Raw genomic sequence first — 16,763 nt, 5'->3', positions numbered from 1 at the left:
GCTGCTCACAGCAGCCATAATCAATGTCCAGTCCCCACAAAAGACTCTCTTCCTCTGCACATCCTCTCATACTGGGCTTAATTCCTGCATGGATTTGAATGCATGGTACATAGGCTTATTGCATTTCTTGCTGTCTTCACTGGAACTGTGTGAAGATACAGGAGGCCTGGGCTGCTCAGCCCCTAGGACCAGATTTGCACAGAAGAGACCTTCCTTCCATCCTATCACACACACCCAAAATACCCCTCACCCAACCAAGTGAAATAGCTCAAGGCAGGCATGGAATTTCCCTGAGAAGGGGAAGTGATTGTCTGGAGGCAGAAAAAGGAAATTCCAGGGCAGATTAAAATGGAGAAAAAATTCCAGATTTAAAATTCCTTAGAAAAATAAGTAAGTTGCACAAGTGTAGGAATGTGTTTCTTCCCGCTCTTGAGCATACTAGATGCTGCCTGACCTCTGGCTGGCTCTCTGTCAGGTTACAGATCTTCTTAGGCCTAAACAAAGAACACAGGCTGCCTGTTCCTAAGGCTACTCTATTAACTGGAAACAAAAACACTAAATTAGTTAGTAGTTCAGAGCTGCTTTTGTTGGGCCTCTTGCTGGAAATCAGTCCTGATTATGCACACGTTACCAGCGAAGCTGGTCATTTATAGCATGCTAAAAGCAGAAAGGACAGTAAGAAGGGTGGGTAGGAGGAGCTTACCGTCCTCCAGTTCATCTTTCTCTAATCCTATATCCCTGCAGACACCATGTGCGGCTCCAGGGTCCCTATCTTGAGTCTGACAGAGTTAACCTACTGCAAGCTGCTTTCCAATAGGTTGAAAGGCTTTCCTCGGTTGGGGAAAATCACCCCAGGCTGGTGTTTATTGACAGCTGAGAGGCATAGACCTCTCTATTTTGGGAACAGGAAGGGTGGGCCTGGGAATCTTGCCAGTAAACAGTTTGGGGTTTAGCCTTAGGGGCCCTCTCGCCTTCCTCTGGTCGGGCCTTACATGCTGTTTGTCTCACTTCAGGGCTGAGGTCATTGCTTCTGTAGTATTTTTAGCGAGGCATCAAGGTGAGACGCTTGCTGTGAAACCAAATGCAGAGCACATGCCGGGCAGCTCCTGCGTCAGCACGAGCAGACAGAGGAGTTTTAACAACATGTGGTCTGTGTGAAACACCTGAAGTACTGGTGCTGCAGATTTGAGGCTGCGGGAGCAGAGGGGCTTTCCATTACACTGCTCAGGCTGCCACCGGCAGAAACAGCCTCAGATGCATGTTGGCTTTGCCTAAAGTAGGGTTCAGTGATGCATATCAGAAACTGGCTCACAGAGGGTGTTGACAGGAGCTGCAGTACTTCACAAATAGGCACTGTAGGAGACTTTCAGGACAGATAGCTGGGTGCGAAAAGAGGCATTCATCTCATTTTTGTCATCACTTCTATCCCTAATAGCAGTCAGGAGAGAGAAATAAATAGAGAAACAGCCTCAGAAATTGATGCGGAAGAAACTGGCATGGTATTTGGCAGGAAATGAAGAGACACGGTGGCTGGGGTTGAGGTGGTGTCCTAGGGGATGGCACATGTAATCCCACAACTGCTGTGCTAGAGCTGTAGTTGGCACTGATGAAACAGTGCTGGTTTGAATATGGCCTGGGCAACATCCAAAACCAAGAGAATATTGTGAGCTTCTCAGGGAAGCCAATTGTTTGGAAGGGGAGGACTCATGGGGCAGCTAAGTGTACTGGAGTGACCAACAGGCACATCTGATGGTGTGCACTTCGAGGAATGAGAGCTGCACAGTGGTGTATACCCCTGAACTGCTTCAGAGCATTGCTGGGGGACTTCAGTGAGAGACTGCAGTTCTGATCTGGTTCAACTCACAGTTTGTTAGAATAGCTCATTAAAATGGGTTGCTAATTCCTGTATATGGTGCAGTTTTATGCATCTTTACATCCTTCTTAGGTGCAATCCATTGTGCATCTTTACATCCTTCTTTGGTGCAATCCGTTGTGCATCTTTACATCCTTCTTCAGTGCAATCCATTGTGCTGGGCTGGCACTGAAATGTTTCCTTTGGAGCAAGAAATTGGTGCCTCCTAGGAGGGAAGAACAGCTCAATTAAAGGTACCTAGTAATTCCTGAGGAAATGCTAAGAAGGGGTTAGAAAAATTGTTTGCTTTCTAGTCACTCCCAGTAGCTTTAAATATAATGAACTCTTAGAGGATGGGCATTTGCTGTGGATAGATGAGCTATATCTGAGCTATCTGGAGGCAGTTTGGAGCTGGCTACCATGCTGGTAGGTAGCACTGCTTATGAAAGCATAGAGAGACTGAAAAGAGTGTGGTATGCTGGCTCTGAAACAAGACTCAGGAGATGAAACTCTCATTTCTGGCTCTGCCACTGCTTTTCAGTATGATCTCTGTTAAATTGCTGAAAGCGCACCTGGCCTCAGTTCTTCACCAGGTACCATTGTATCTTTGTTCACAGAGCCTTTGTTGGCTCTAGGTGCTGCTGAGGACAATAGCAAAAGAAAAGAGAGGATTTATCTTCTCTGGTGCTCCTCACACACATCCTTTAATGAACTGGAATTTGTATTGGAGAAGAAAGAAACAAATAGTTAAGCTAGAAATAAACCTGGCTGTGTTTAGTGAAGGTCTCAGCTTGCTGGCTGCCTTGGCAATGTTCTCTCTGTGCCTCAATCCCTCCCTGTTGCTAACTGTAACTCTGCCAGTTTGGTGAGAAGTTCTGAGTGCACCAGAGGGTGATGTGCCCTCTGCCTTGTGCTTGTGGAGGTCACCAGGAGAGTGAGGCTGAAGTGGGCTTACATAGCTTAGTAAGTGGTAGTGGTGCCTAGAAACAGCAATATCTCTTTTCTTTATAATTTGGGAGCATTTGTGTTCCAACATGGGTGTTCCTCCGCCCTCCGTAGCTTTGCTTTCCTGCCATGAAGCCTAAATCTCTTGTGAGAGGACAGCGCATTGCTATGGAAATGACTGGGAGCAGCACAAAGCCGGTGATGAGAGGACAAGGCAGAGTGAGGGCTCATGTGGAGAAAATCTAATTTTTAAGCACCTGTGCTGGCTAAGTAACAAAGGAGCTGCTGGGAAGGGACAGCAGAGCTTGTGAATGGCACTGTGTATGCAACCCACGGCATATCCCTCACTTGGCTAATGAGAGATGGTGACTAATTCAGCACAGGCTGGCAGTTAATCTCTCCGCCATATGGTGGCGGCGCCTGGCACCTGCTTCATCAGTGTGAGATAAGGTCAGCATCTCCCTGTGGGCAGAGGTATTTCAGAGAATCAATGTTGTTTTATCATCTCTGCCACCCAGGGACCACTGCCGTTCCTCGGGATAGCGCTGGGAACTGGGAAGGAGCATCCGAAACTTTGGCAGTAAGGCTCCTTCCTCCCCTGATTGGTGCTGTGCCTTGTGCTAGTCCATGCCTGTACAGATTGTATCCGTTCATTCACAGCCTGTCACCAAGAGGCATGAATAGGAAGAGATAACATGTATTTTCTTTCACACTGTGTTTTTCCTCCCTTTTCTGTTTCTACTCTGCCTCTAGCGTGCTTCCTTCCATCTTGATTCCTCTATTGTCTTTGCTGTGACAGTGTACAGCTGTGGATGGGGTCTTCCTGTCTGCTGCATCACTATTAAAGCCCCTGCCTGTCTGCCTCTATGTGCTAACCTGTCTTCTCTACCCCTTTTATCTTCCATCTCTGTTTTGGTATCTCATTTTAACTTGCACTTTACACTCTCCAGCCAGCTGTCTCCCTTCTCATCAAATCATCCTTCAAGAAAATCCCCTGCTAAATCTCTCCTGTACTACCTGGCTTTATACATGAGAGAAAACGTGTTAAGACAGGGACATAGCCAGATAACTTCTGCATTTTCCTGCCTGTTCTTCCTAGATGATGTTAGAGATCACTGCTGGTGAGACAGGACAGAGACATACAATCTTTGGTGCCAGCCACAACCAGAAAGACGGTCTGGGATGCAAGGATGCTCTTTGGAGATTGGTTGATGCATGTAGCTCCCCCATTTGAAAAGCATTCTCTCAGGAGAAGGAAGTTTCTTCCTGAGTGTAAAAAGGAGTCGAGGAGCCACGAATTCAGATGTGTATTTCTAGTTCCGTTCATGGGTCTGCGTGACATTAAATATGGATTTAATCTCTTCTGATAGCTGCTAAATCTTCACATAAGAGTGATACACTATTGTTCATTATCTAAAGGCCTTAGATTTCTGCAGGTCGCTCCTGTTAATGCCGATGTTGGATAGTGTTTGAAATTTCAGAAAGGTTCCTCTTTACAAGCTAACCTGCTTTCGGAAGGAAGGCTAGTATTTTAAAAATAGGCCTTATTTAGTAGGCTTTCTCCTCCATTTTCACAAATGCATTGCAATAAAATGTAGGTAAGCAGAAGAAACCACTAAATCTAAGAAACAGCCTGGAATGGGTTCTCCCTTGAATCTGTCCGTAAATGATTGTAAATGTAAAGTAGCATCTGTTTGCTATAAATCCCTTGTCACATCTGCAGCTTGCGAGCTGGGAGCGGCACATGAAAACCTGTCAGTGAAGGAATCACGTAGATCCTTTCAGCATGAAAGAGGCACTGTGGCAGAAGAGGAAAACCTGGTTTGCTCTTCCTGGCCAGGCTCAGGAAATGAGGGTGAGTTCTGAGAGCTGCACATCACAGCAATCAAGGCTGAGCAGTGCCCTGCAGGAAAGTGGGTGGTGTATGGGACTTACAGGCACTTTTTTTTTCTCAGGTTGTGTTACTTTTCTAACCTGTTATTGAAACATTTGGCAAATATTCCAAAATTCTTCTGACATCCAGCTGAATTCTCAGTATTGCACCTGCAAGGCCAATTTGGTACTAAATTTGTCCTTGGCTTTGTGATCACTGCAGCCTGATGCTATTTGGAATTTGAAGAAGTGATTCAGGGTTTTAATGCGAAGCCCTCCCAGTTGCTTTCTCAATATCCTCTCTTTTGTTTGGGAGCCTCACCAGAATGTCCTCAAACCAGCACTTTTTAATCCCTGTTTTCTTTCATTTCAGGTTGCATTTGACCTTTAAAGTCATTGCAATCTGAGTTTAGTTTTCAAACCCATTTCTTGACTTCCTTAACTTCAGTTGCTATGCCTGATTTGTGAACTTTGTACAATTACAAGAGCAATGTGTATGTATCTTATCTATAGCAAATAACAACCAAAGCGCTGAACAATTCTAGTTCTGGAGCCAAGTGGAGATAGCTGAGACATGGAGGCTGGGATTGGTAGGACTAGCACAGTCAAGCTGTACCTGGCCCCTGCGGGTCCTGACCCTGAAGGAGTTTGCAGAAGAGTTTTGAGCGGATCTTAAAGGTTTAGAGAAGAAGTTGTGTTTTAATTGACTTTCTATTTAAAGGAGAAGAGAGAGGGAAAGCTCAACCAGAGCATCAGAACAGTTAAGCTGTTCTAATGACTTGGTCTTTATACTGACAGCAGCTCATTTTCCCCAGAGTGAGAATATGGATACAGACAGGTCATTAGGACTGGTTCTCCCTGCCCTGCTGGGAAGAGCTGGCCTGCTCATGAGCACTTGGCTGTTCACAGCTGGAAGAACTTTACCAGCAAATGACATGCCATCTGGACCTAAGTAAGTCCAGAAGGGGGGCATTCATGGAAGGAAGTTGAAGAAACTGCAATAGCACATGAAGGCTCCTGAGATCATGGCTCTGTTAACTAAACATGGCTGGAAATACCCCCATGAAACAGCACGCCAATGAAGACGTTGATTTGTTGGACCCAACGGTCTCATCCAGAACACTTCTGTTCAGGGAGCTGGTAGTGAACTCTGAGGCAGCCTTTCTGCAGTGCTCTCCCTGGGCTCCTGGCCAGGCAGATCAGTCTCTGGGGCAGATCCATAGCAGAGAATCATTTCATAGGGTGGGACCTGTGAGTGGTGCTGGAATAGGCAGCCATGTCAAAGTCTCCACGCTGATGAAGAGACAGCGATGTGATGGCACCAGGGAACCACAGAGGTGAACGTGAGCATGCAATTTAGTCACACACTTCCTCTGCATATCCCCTCCTAACATAGGCTCTAAGGATGAAGGACTGGGAAAATCGTAGCATTATTCTGGTTGGCTTCCCTTTCCTCTATAGTGCTTCCCTGTTGAATCGATTACACCTAACTCCTTGTGATTTAGGAAGCTTCCTTATCTGTGTACAAAGTGAAGTTCATACCAACTGCTGTAAGACAGTCATATTTCTGACCTTTTCTGCTCAATTTGACAATACCTGTTTATAGTCCGTAACTGAATATAATGTAGTACAGTCACTGCTGGATGTGTTCCATATGGCTGAATGATTGCTTTCTTCCATCTCTCAGACTCAACAGATATCTAAGTTTTCAGTGGGATGTGGATTGAAGCAGAAGGAGTAAAGTAGTTAACAGTGTGTGATTCAGATTGAAAATCAATATAGACTGTATCGAACTAGAAGAGGGTCTGCTAATACTGTAGGTCTGATGCAGCAAGATATGTAAAAAGTGCATCCACCTAACATAAATGTAGCAGAGACCATTTAAAATAATCAATAACAGAGCATTAGGGCCAGGACTACAGGAAATTGCAGGGGAGTCATTGAGGTTGGCACCACAAAACATGGAACACATAGGCAAGGAACTAAGTTTGTAGTCCTCAGGAGTGGTCTTCAGAGCTACCAGCCCCTTGCAAATGGTCCAGATGTGGAAAAGCCTCCTAAGCTTATGAAAATGAAGAGACAGCAATCAGATATTCTCCAGAAGCGACCTGTTCTGGGTGTATATCAGTGTGCCAAGACACCAACCTTCACAACTTTTAAGTATAGCAGAACTATACTGAACAGTTATAAGCCCTTGTGGAAATCTGAGATGAGTGTGTTTGTCTGGACTTGCCCAGGTCTGATGGGGTTGAATCTGTCTTCCAGTTATTTGCTGTTTTCCATTTGTGTAAAACCAAAGCCTGCCTGCATTCCTAAGACACTTATAGTACACAATTAAAGCTGAACTAGCTCATGCCATAGGGGTTACTCTGCCATCCGCAGGCTGTGGCAGATGAATAGTTGAGCACAGAATAAGCACGGCTGTGAATCTGTGATGTCTCATAGGCTCTCTGGTGGCTCTGCATGCGAATTGAACAAGAGAGTCATGAGCTACTTTGCATTTGTCATGAAGGTGTCATGGGTGGAGAGTGAACCTGCTACTCTCAGCTACTGCAGAACAAGTAGGAAGTTTGTACCTTTGCTTACCTTTCCCATTGCTTACCTTATATTATTCACATTTACACTTACATGGGCGTAGAACTGGATTTGTAAGAGGTGGTTCAGTTGAAGGTTGTTGGAGTTACCACTTTGTTTTGCACCTTTCAGCAGTGAGTATGTCAATGTTTGTCACCCTCCGATATGTAGCTGGGACTTCTAGCTTACAATAACCAGTTCTTTTACCCGTGAAGAAGGCATAGCTCTGCTATAAGGATACTGTTTTTAGGAATCAGGAAAAAAATAGTTAAAGTAAAAAAAAAAAAGAACTATTTGTTAATTGAACAACTACATATAAACAACAGGCCCTTGAGATATATAGATCTGCAGGACTATAGTGCCGTCTAACATCTGTCTGTGAAATACTTGGCTGCATTAGACACTCCTATACATGCCAGCAGGTCATTGTATATAGTATTTGCATTTATTTTTCTATCAGCCAAAAGTGTGCAGTTGAGATGACAATGAACTGTTTTATAGAATCATACTATCATAGAATAGTTAGGGTTGGAAAGGACCTTAAGATCATCTAGTTCCAACCCCCCTGCCATGGGCAGAGACACCCCACACTAAACCATGTCACCCAAGGCCTCATCCAACCTGGCCTTGAACACCGCCAAGGATGGAGCATTCACAACCTCCCTGGGCAACCCATTCCAGTGCCTCACCACCCTCTCAGTAAAGAATTTCTTCCTTATATCCAAGCTAAACTTCCCCTGTTTAAGTTTTAACCCATTACCCCTTGTCCTATCACTACAGTCCCTGATGAAGAGTCCCTCCCCACATCCTTATAGCCCCCCTTCAGATACTGGAAGGCTGCTATGAGGTCTCCACGCAGCCTTCTCTTCTCCAGGCTGAACAGCCCCAGCTTTCTCAGCCTATCTTCATACGGGAGGTGCTCCAGCCCCTGATCATCCTCGTGGCCCTCCTCTGGACTTGTTCCAACAGTTCCATGTCCTTTTGATGTTGAGGACACCAGAACTGCACACAATGCTCCAAGTGAGGTCTCACGAGAGCAGAGCAGAGGGGCAGGATCACTTCCTTCGACCTGCTGGTCACGCTCCTTTTGATGCAGCCCAGGATACGGTTGGCTTTCTGGGCTGCGAGCGCACACTGAAGCCGGCTCATATTCATTTTCTCATCGACCAACACCCCCAAGTCCTTCTCCACAGGGCTGCTCTGAATCTCTTCTCTGCCCAACCTGTAGCCGTGCCTGGGATTGCTCCGACCCAGGTGTAGGACCTTGCACTTGGCATGGTTAAACTTCATCAGGTTGGCATCAGCCCACCTCACAAGCATGTCGAGGTCCCTCTGGATGGCATCCCTTCCCTCCGGCGTATCAACCGAACCACACAGCTTGGTGTCATCGGCAAACTCGCTGAGGGCACACTCAATGTGTCCATGTCACTGACAAAGATGTTGAACAAGACCGGTCCCAACACCGATCCCTGAGGGACACCACTCGTTACTGGTCTCCAGCCGGACATGGAGCCATTGACCACAACTCTTTGCGTGCGGCCATCCAGGCAGTTCTTTATCCACTGAGTGGTCCACCCATCAAATTGATGTCTCTCCAATTTAGAGACAAGGATGTCGTGGGACAGCGTCGAAGGCTCTGCACAAGTCCAGGTAGATGACGTCAACTGCTCTGCCCCTGTCCATCAGTTTCGTAGCCCCATCATAGAAGGCCACCAAATTGGTTAGGCAGGATTTCCCCTTAGTGAAGCCATGCTGGCTGTCACCAACCACCTCCTTGTGTTTCATGTGCCTTAGCATTTCCTCCAGGAGAATCTGCTCCAAGAGTTTGCCAGGCACAGAGGTGAGACTGACTGGTCTGTAATTCCCGGGTCATCCATTTTCCCCTTCTTGACAATGGGGGTTATATTTCCCTTTTTCCAGTCATTGGGAACTTCACCTGACTGCCATGATTTTTCAAATATGATGGCCAGGGGCTTAGCAACTTCATTCGCCAGCTCCTTCAGGACCCGCGGATGGATTTCGTCAGGTCCCATGGACTTGTGTACGTTTAGGTTTTTAAGATGGTCTCGAACCAGATCCTCTCCTACAGTGGGCCTGGGGTCTTCATTCTCACAGTCCCTGTGTTCGCCTTCCAAGACTTGGGTGGTGCGGTCAGAGACTTTGCCAGTGAAGACCGAGGCAAAGAAGCCATTCAGAACCTCAGCCTTCTCCAAACCCTGGGTAGCCAGTTCTCCCGATATCTTCCGAAGGGGGCCTATGTTGTCCCTAGTCTGTCTTTTACTCGCTACATACCTATAGAATCCCTTCCTATTATCCTTAACATCCCTAGCCAAGTTCAATTCTAACTGGGCCTTAGCCTTCCTCACCTGGTCCCTAGCTTCCCGGACAGCATCCCTGTATTCTTCTCAGGCCGCCTGTCCCTGCTTCCACCTTCTATAAGCCTCTTTTTTCCTTTGAATTTTCCTGAGCAGCTCCTTATCCATCCAAGGATGTCTCCTGGCCCTCCTGCTGCACTTCCTTCTAGTTGGGATGCAACACTCCTGAGCTTGGAGCAGGTGAGCCTTGAATAACAACCAAGAGTCTTGGGCCCCCCTGCCCTCTAGGGCTGTATCCCATGGAACCTTACTAAGCAGGCTCCTGAAGAGGCCAAAGTCTGCTCTCTTGAAGTCCAGGGCAGTGAGCTTGCTGCATGCTCTTCTCACTGTCCCAAGGATCTCGAACTTGACCATCACGTGGTCACGTGGTTTTGTTTGTTCGCATTTAATCCTAACCAGCTGGTGGAAAATACAGCTGTGATTTTATGTGGAAAGGAAAGAATCTGCCTATTGATAGGACATCCTTGGAATGCCATGAGCTGGGAGGCAGCAAACACTTCCACCGTTAACAGAGGTCTGTAGTTCTGGTTGGAAGTGATTTGCACACACGAGTTTTCAAGGCTTCCCTTCCATTTTACAATAATGGTATAATTCAACAGTTTGGGTATTTGAGTGCTGGTGTTTACTTAAGGTATTAACTGTGTTGGGACTCATTGATAGATGCAGGGCATGATCCTGAGCCAAATGTGTGATTGCATCAATATTGTTCACATACTTTTCAGTGGATGCAGTATTGAGCGAGCAAAAATAATCGCGTCTCTTTTGCCTAGGCAGGCACCATACCAATGGAATGCTGTGCTTAAAATTATCATGGGTTTTTCCTTCTATCCCTTTGTTCCAGATGGTGCAGCCTGTCAAACTGTCTTAACACACTGTTCCATGAGTGCCAAATGCCAGCCTGTAAGGAGATGAAATGTGCATGAGATTTGGTGACTGATGCTGAGTTTCATAAGCTGTCTGCTTTGTTACTTGGCATGCCTTGAGACAGCATGTCCATGGCACAGCACGACTTTCTGTGGGGTGAGACTTTGCACTGGCTCCCTGGGAAGGAAGCACACTGCATTGGTATATACTGGTAGTGCTGGGGAAATCAGGAATACAATGCTGCCATGTTCATTAAGGAGTTGCATTCCCTGTGCTCTCGTAGCATCAGTAGTAAAATCCGTATTGCCTGAGAAGGGAAGGAAAATCATACTTGAAACATCAGTTAAAGTTGACCATGCCGGTGAATGTGAGAGGTCCTGGAAGGCTTATCAGGACTGCCAAAAAGATTGTCTGAACTTGGACGCTTATTTATTTAAGTGCCTGGAAGAACTCCAAAAGTTCCTTCTCTACAGTCTGGATCCTTCACAATTCTCTCATTGCACCCCCAGCTCTGACATTGAGATCTGATAGTAAAAGCACTGCAGTGCAGCAGCATGCTGGCCAGTAGTCCAAGAATTGGTCTCCAAATAGATGTTGGAAATGCCAAGTCTGCTATAGGGTATGCTGGTACATTACAGTGTATGGCACTCATCCCAGACAATTCACAGATTGACTGTCTGTCTGCAATAGATGACAATTCAGTATGTGTATCTCATGCATTTAAAAAGGCACAGGAAGGCTTGTCATCTATAAATAACATGATTTGATTCACCGAAGCAAAAATGACATCTATAAATAAGGTAATTTTATTCACTAGAGCCATTGTGATACAATTTTACAATGTGACTGAGAGCCATTTTTATTGATCACTTCAAATCAGTTATGTTGTTGCATACAAATTGGTACAATACATCACCCATTCGCATTTATGACTCCCCTACATCAGTACACATGGAATGTTGTTCTGTATCACTGGATATTTGTTTAGCCAAGCTAATACCTCATCTGCCTCATTGCTGTGACAATGTGATGGGAACAAACTCAAAATGCTGAAAATGACCAACCTCTACGCTGCCTTTTCTGATCCAAGAGCTAGCTGAGGGATTTAGACTTCTTTAAACCACACAAAGATCCATTCTCTTTTCTAAACATTGGATTTTGCAGAAATGAAATAAAATCTCCACTTTAGGCAAAAACATCTTTTGCCACCACAGAATTTACTTACAAGTTTCAACTTTCTGTCCTTGAGAAGAGCTGGTAGAATTTGCTACAGAAATCACTTTGCTTCCATGGGCTTTTTGCATCCTCATTTGCCTCTCTAAGGACTCAGTGCAGAAGATACTGCTTTCTCCAAGTCAATCATCCAAAAATCCTAAGGAAATGAACTTCTCTGGTGCTGCTTTAGTAAAGAGAGTGAATGCAACTGCATACTGCCACCGGGAGACAGAGTTCAACACTTCCTCAAATTCGGATGATGCTTCTTTGTACTATTTGCTGGACGAATGGTCTCTCTACCTATCAGGCACAAACATGATGATGTTTTTAATCCCTCCAGTTGTCTGCCTCATGGCAGGTGTCCTCATCATTCCTACCATCTTGTCTGTGATCTTCTCTAGGTTTAGCATCCGCCGGGAAACAAGGTACATGCTGCTGGGAAACGCTCTGCTTTTTGATCTGATCTACCTGTTGTTCTACACCGTGTCATCTGCTCTCAATGCAGCACATGTACCTCTCCCCAAGGAAGCTTGTGTCCTCTTATTGTTTTTGCTGGCAGTAGCTTACTGTGGAGGACTGTTCACAGCTGCTGCAATAGTCTTGGACACATACATAGCTGTCCTGTTTCCCTTGCGCTACATTGCTATCTTGCCTCCTTCACGAACTAAAAAAGTTATTGTATTACTATGGGTGTGTGCTGGGGCTTTCCCTGGGATTTCCTTCTTGGTGCTATCGAGTACTCACAGCTTTGTGCCCTGTGCCCTGGAAATGTGCTTGGTTCCAGTAATATTAATATTAACTCCACATGGGACTGATGCTGTGAAACTCTGTTTCTGGCTTTCTGCCATGGTTATCTTTCTCTGCCTGGCTCTGATATTTTGCTGCTACGTTACTCTGTATTTTAAAACCAAACAATCAGGTATATGGGAGAGCATCTGCTCCAGAGCCAGTGTAACGTTCTTAATGCACAACACTGTCTTACTTTTTTACTTCTTCCCACTCATGGCCCTATTTGTAGAGTCATTCTTGTGTGTTAATGTTGTTGTCAAACTGAGGGTAGGAGTCTGGGTTTCCCTGACAGTGTGCAATGTCCTGACGATTCTGCCTAAAGTTTTGTTCCCTTTTCTGTATGGACTTCGATACAGAGAGATCTCGGCATCTCTCAAATCCATTATCAGAAGAGAGCATCTTCGCCTGGTGTTACCTACTCCATCACCATTCTGAGCCAACACAGAGCACAGCCACAGGAGAAGGAGCTGTCTTCACCTTGTTAGCATGCAAGCCTGATGGAACTCAGCTTCTGAAGAAGTGATCTGAAGAAGAGGTGATCAGTTAACGTCGGAGAAGACGTGGGGTGATCACTCTGCCTCCTTGGTGCCAGAAGACCCCCAGATCTCTCATTCCATCACAGCTGAGAATAAAGCGAATGCTACCCTAGACAAAGTTCTAAGCTTTGTTCTGATGTGGGAAGGCAGTATCTTTTGGAGGAGATACTGAATCAAGGCCCATTTTCACCCACCTGTGTCAGATGCCCTTCTGGAAAATAGGTGGCGCAAAGCAAAGGGATGCAAAGCAAAGGGGGTAACCACAGGTCTATTGAGAGCATCACCTACAGCAGAGAGACTCCTTAACCAAGTGTGCTATGAACAGAACAGCTATTTCTTTCACTTGCACTTGCAAGGTTGGTAGCCAATGTCCTGTTCTTCAAAACATGTACCCCGAGGTGCCCCTGGAAACTACTGCACTCTGCAAAACACTGTGCTTCTTGTGCAGTGTGCTGGCATAATAGCTGCCTTATGGATTCTGACTGACAACCGGCAAAACACTGACTTCTTATAAAATCTCAGTCTGATGGGAAGTCACCTTTGATCGGTATCTGCTGGACAGCCCAGCAGATGATGGTGTGGGGGAGTAACAGGGATAGATGTGCTGCTCAGTGAGGGAGGACAAGCTTGAAGCAGTAGGTGGCAGTGCCTCCCTGCAGGCTGCAGGCGGGTGGCTGCGGGCATCCTGGGTCATCCCAGAGCCCTGGCTGCCTCCCTGCTGGGCCCGCGCTGATGCAGGCAGGCCAAGGCTGAGCCCAGCTGGGCAGAGGTGTACCCAAAGGCATGACCCAAGATGAGGGACTAAGCATAAACGCTGCTTCTGAGTCCCCACCGAGGCATCTCCCAGTTCTGGCTCACATCTCCGGCAGCCTGATCCCAAGTTAAAGCTGCAATTCCATATCAGAGCTCATGTTGGGTGCCTGCCACCAAACCCCATGGAAGGTCAGGAGGAGAGGTGGCAGAGCCTGTTGATGTACTGAGGGGCAAGAAAGATGATATTTTGTTAAGAGCCTTTTAGGTTTTCCAGATCAGCCACCTATCTACAGAAGATGAGTGAAACCTATGTCTGATCTTTAAAGAAGCCAGAATTTCATTAGACATAGACATCAGTGTGGGAAATGTAAACTGCAGTGCCATTCCTTGGACTTGAGAAAAGTTTGTATTTCTATAAAGAGTATTTTTAGAATGTTACTTTTATACAAAAAATGCATTGGCCTTAAAAAAAAAAAAAAGGGCATGAGAAAATGATCCTTGATTTCACCCTGTGCAATATTTCCTTGTGTGCAGACTCTCTCCACCTTCTGTTTGCTTAAAGCAATATACAGAAAGTGCTGAACATGGATTTGGGATATTTCACACTCATATGAAGAATGCAAGTCAGGAGGAGAGCGGTGTTTGGTTGCATAAGATGTTTCCTTGGCAGTGAAGCCTGTTTGAGAGGTTTCTGCTGACCTCCTCCTCTCCTCATTCCCTAACTGCTTGTTGCTCTCCTTACATTGCAGTGTCTGCTCTCTTCAGTTTGCTGATACAACTGCTTGTGGGGTTGCAGGTTAAAAATACCCCTCCCAAGACAAGTGGTGCTGGTTTTGTTTTGACCAAGATTATCCCAGGGATCTGTTTTAGAGGATGTTCTGCAAACAGCTGTGTCAGCACAACTGAGGGGGTAACAAATTCCAGTTCAGAGGTGGAAATGAGGAGGGACATCTTGGAGGCTTTGCTGCTAAGGTACACTTATAAAGTAAGAGCATCTGTAAGGTAAAGCTGTTGTAAGTAAACTTTAACATTGCATATTTGTTTAACTATGGTTCTGTGCTTCTCGGTCCTCTTCAATAAAACAAATAGGACCTAGAAGTTGCTTTTTACTGGCTGCTTTTATTTTTCTCTAAGATGAATGTACCATTGACATATGCCACACAAGGTCTGTTTGTGTGAAGATTTCATGACAGGGCTCTTCCATGACACTGAGAAGGATGGGGAGAATGTCTGTATACTGGATTGGGTGCTTTCTGATAAACCCCTTTAGCATGTGGTATGACCAAGACTGAAAGAGGTACCTGCAGCTCACCAGGCTGCTCATATCCTGGCCCAAATCTGTATGCCAATGCCCATTGACAAAGATGCCGATAACTTCCAGGTTGTTTTGTCCATGCAGGTTCTTTCAAGCTTTGTTAGCTGAAGTTACCTATATTGTAAATTTTCATGCTAAGTAGTAAAGATAGCTGTGTAAATAGTGTAAAGTAAGGCGCAGTTCTGTATACAGCCATCAGTGACTTTGAATAGCGGCAGGTTAATAGTACATGATCTTCCTGCTAACATCCCTCAGTTATGAAGTTAATCTCCAGGACAGACTCAGCTGGGATTACATTGCCAATCCTATAACTCTTACAAACACATCCCCTGAATATGTTTAGAGGTAACTAGAAGTTTAGTGACATAAAGAAGGATGCTGAAAGAGGCCGTGAATTGGTGATTGTGGCAAGTTTATGTATGTATGAAATCAGTCTACAGTGGTATCATAAGGACCAGGCAAACAAAACACTGCTTTGTGGAAATTACCTTCTAAGAAAGATGAATAAAATAATCTTATTCATGTCCTTGAAACTGTGGTGTTTGAAAAATGGGTGTTTGCCTTAAAAAGATACTGGTTCAGCTGAAATGATTAAACTAAAATGTAGTTCTAAAAAGGTCATCTGCATTGCGAGTTGGTATTTTATTAACCCACTTTAAGGGGGTTTAACATCAGATGGTAAGTTTTTCTTGAGTGACTGCTTGTGGACAACTTCTTTCCATGGAGTATTACTGCATTGTTTGGTACAAAAGCAGTATGTTACAGCATGCCTAGAAGAAACACACCATACACCGGAATCATTTGCCTTGCGGATTTCGCCAGTGTATCTAAATAGGACCAAAAGAATCCTCAGGACGTCACGAGTACCAGGTTGCTATAATTCTGTTCATAAATGTCTTGACTTTGTCTTACAGCTTCTCAGGCTTCTTTATTTGCCAGAACCTCATGGCTGTAGTCATCAGCAGTCGTGTAAGGATGTCTGTCTGCACCAAAGCTCTGGAAATTCAAACTGAGACTATTTACCGGAGCCCAGCAATCGATCTCTCCCAGGTCACATAAGTGAACTTCTTGGATGTCAGTGTGCCTGTAGCATTTTAATTTAGAGTGAAATGGAGAGCAGTTGACTTTAACATGTGATTTGGCAGCTGGGGGTAGTAATCCTTTAATGAATTGCAATAGCATGAATCACTAAAGGTATTCTAACTTAGAGCCTAAATATATTCCTGGTCAGTTTTCCCCCTCTTTTCTTGTGCCAACATTGTCATTTTGCTCACCACTGCTCTCTTCCCTCTCTCAGTTGGATTTACAGGGCAGTTGACTGCTGTCTGTAACCTGCAGGCTGAAGGGAGTCAGACCTGCATTCCAGGGGCTGGGGCTGTGCCATATAGCCCTGGAGAAATAGATCTGCAGTGAGGTCTGTGCCTCACATAAGATCAGTTTCAGGATCACAAGATACGGCGGCTCTCCAGACAGATAAACAAGCATGTGGCTTTGGATTTGGGACTTAGTCCATTTGCAACTATTTGAGTAATTATTTGGTTAAACTAATTAACCTCCTGCAGTTTTAGTAATTTAATATTAATGGAGAGTCTACTTCTGCTCCATCAATTGGCTGTGGCATTTTCTGAGGGAGGTTTAATATAGGTCAGAAGGAAAATGGCACTTGCCTGGTT

The 16,763-nt window shown here is 45.3% G+C and overlaps 1 protein-coding gene across 1 annotated transcript; it reads left to right on the top strand.

Annotated features, from left to right (window-relative positions):
* The first annotated feature begins 11,340 nt into the window (after nucleotides 1–11,340).
* Nucleotides 11,341–16,725, top strand: GPR148 (G protein-coupled receptor 148). Its single transcript, XM_080623927.1, has one exon. The coding sequence runs from the start codon at nucleotides 11,863–11,865 to the stop codon at nucleotides 12,919–12,921; it is 1,059 nt and encodes a 352-aa protein (XP_080480053.1). The 5' UTR covers nucleotides 11,341–11,862; the 3' UTR covers nucleotides 12,922–16,725.
* Nucleotides 16,726–16,763: the final 38 nt, after the last annotated feature.

The sequence above is a fragment of the Psittacula echo genome (genome assembly GCF_963264785.1).
Source record: "Psittacula echo genome assembly, chromosome: 7".
Classification (NCBI taxonomy): Eukaryota; Metazoa; Chordata; class Aves; order Psittaciformes; family Psittacidae; genus Psittacula; species Psittacula echo.
The sequence above is the reverse complement of the archived record's forward strand: the minus strand, read 5'-3'. Positions and strand labels throughout refer to the sequence as shown.

Coding starts and splice junctions, on each gene's coding strand:
- GPR148 (XM_080623927.1), top strand. CDS start 11,863: ATGAACTTCTCTGGTGCTGCTTTAGTAAAGAGAGTGAATGCAACTGCA.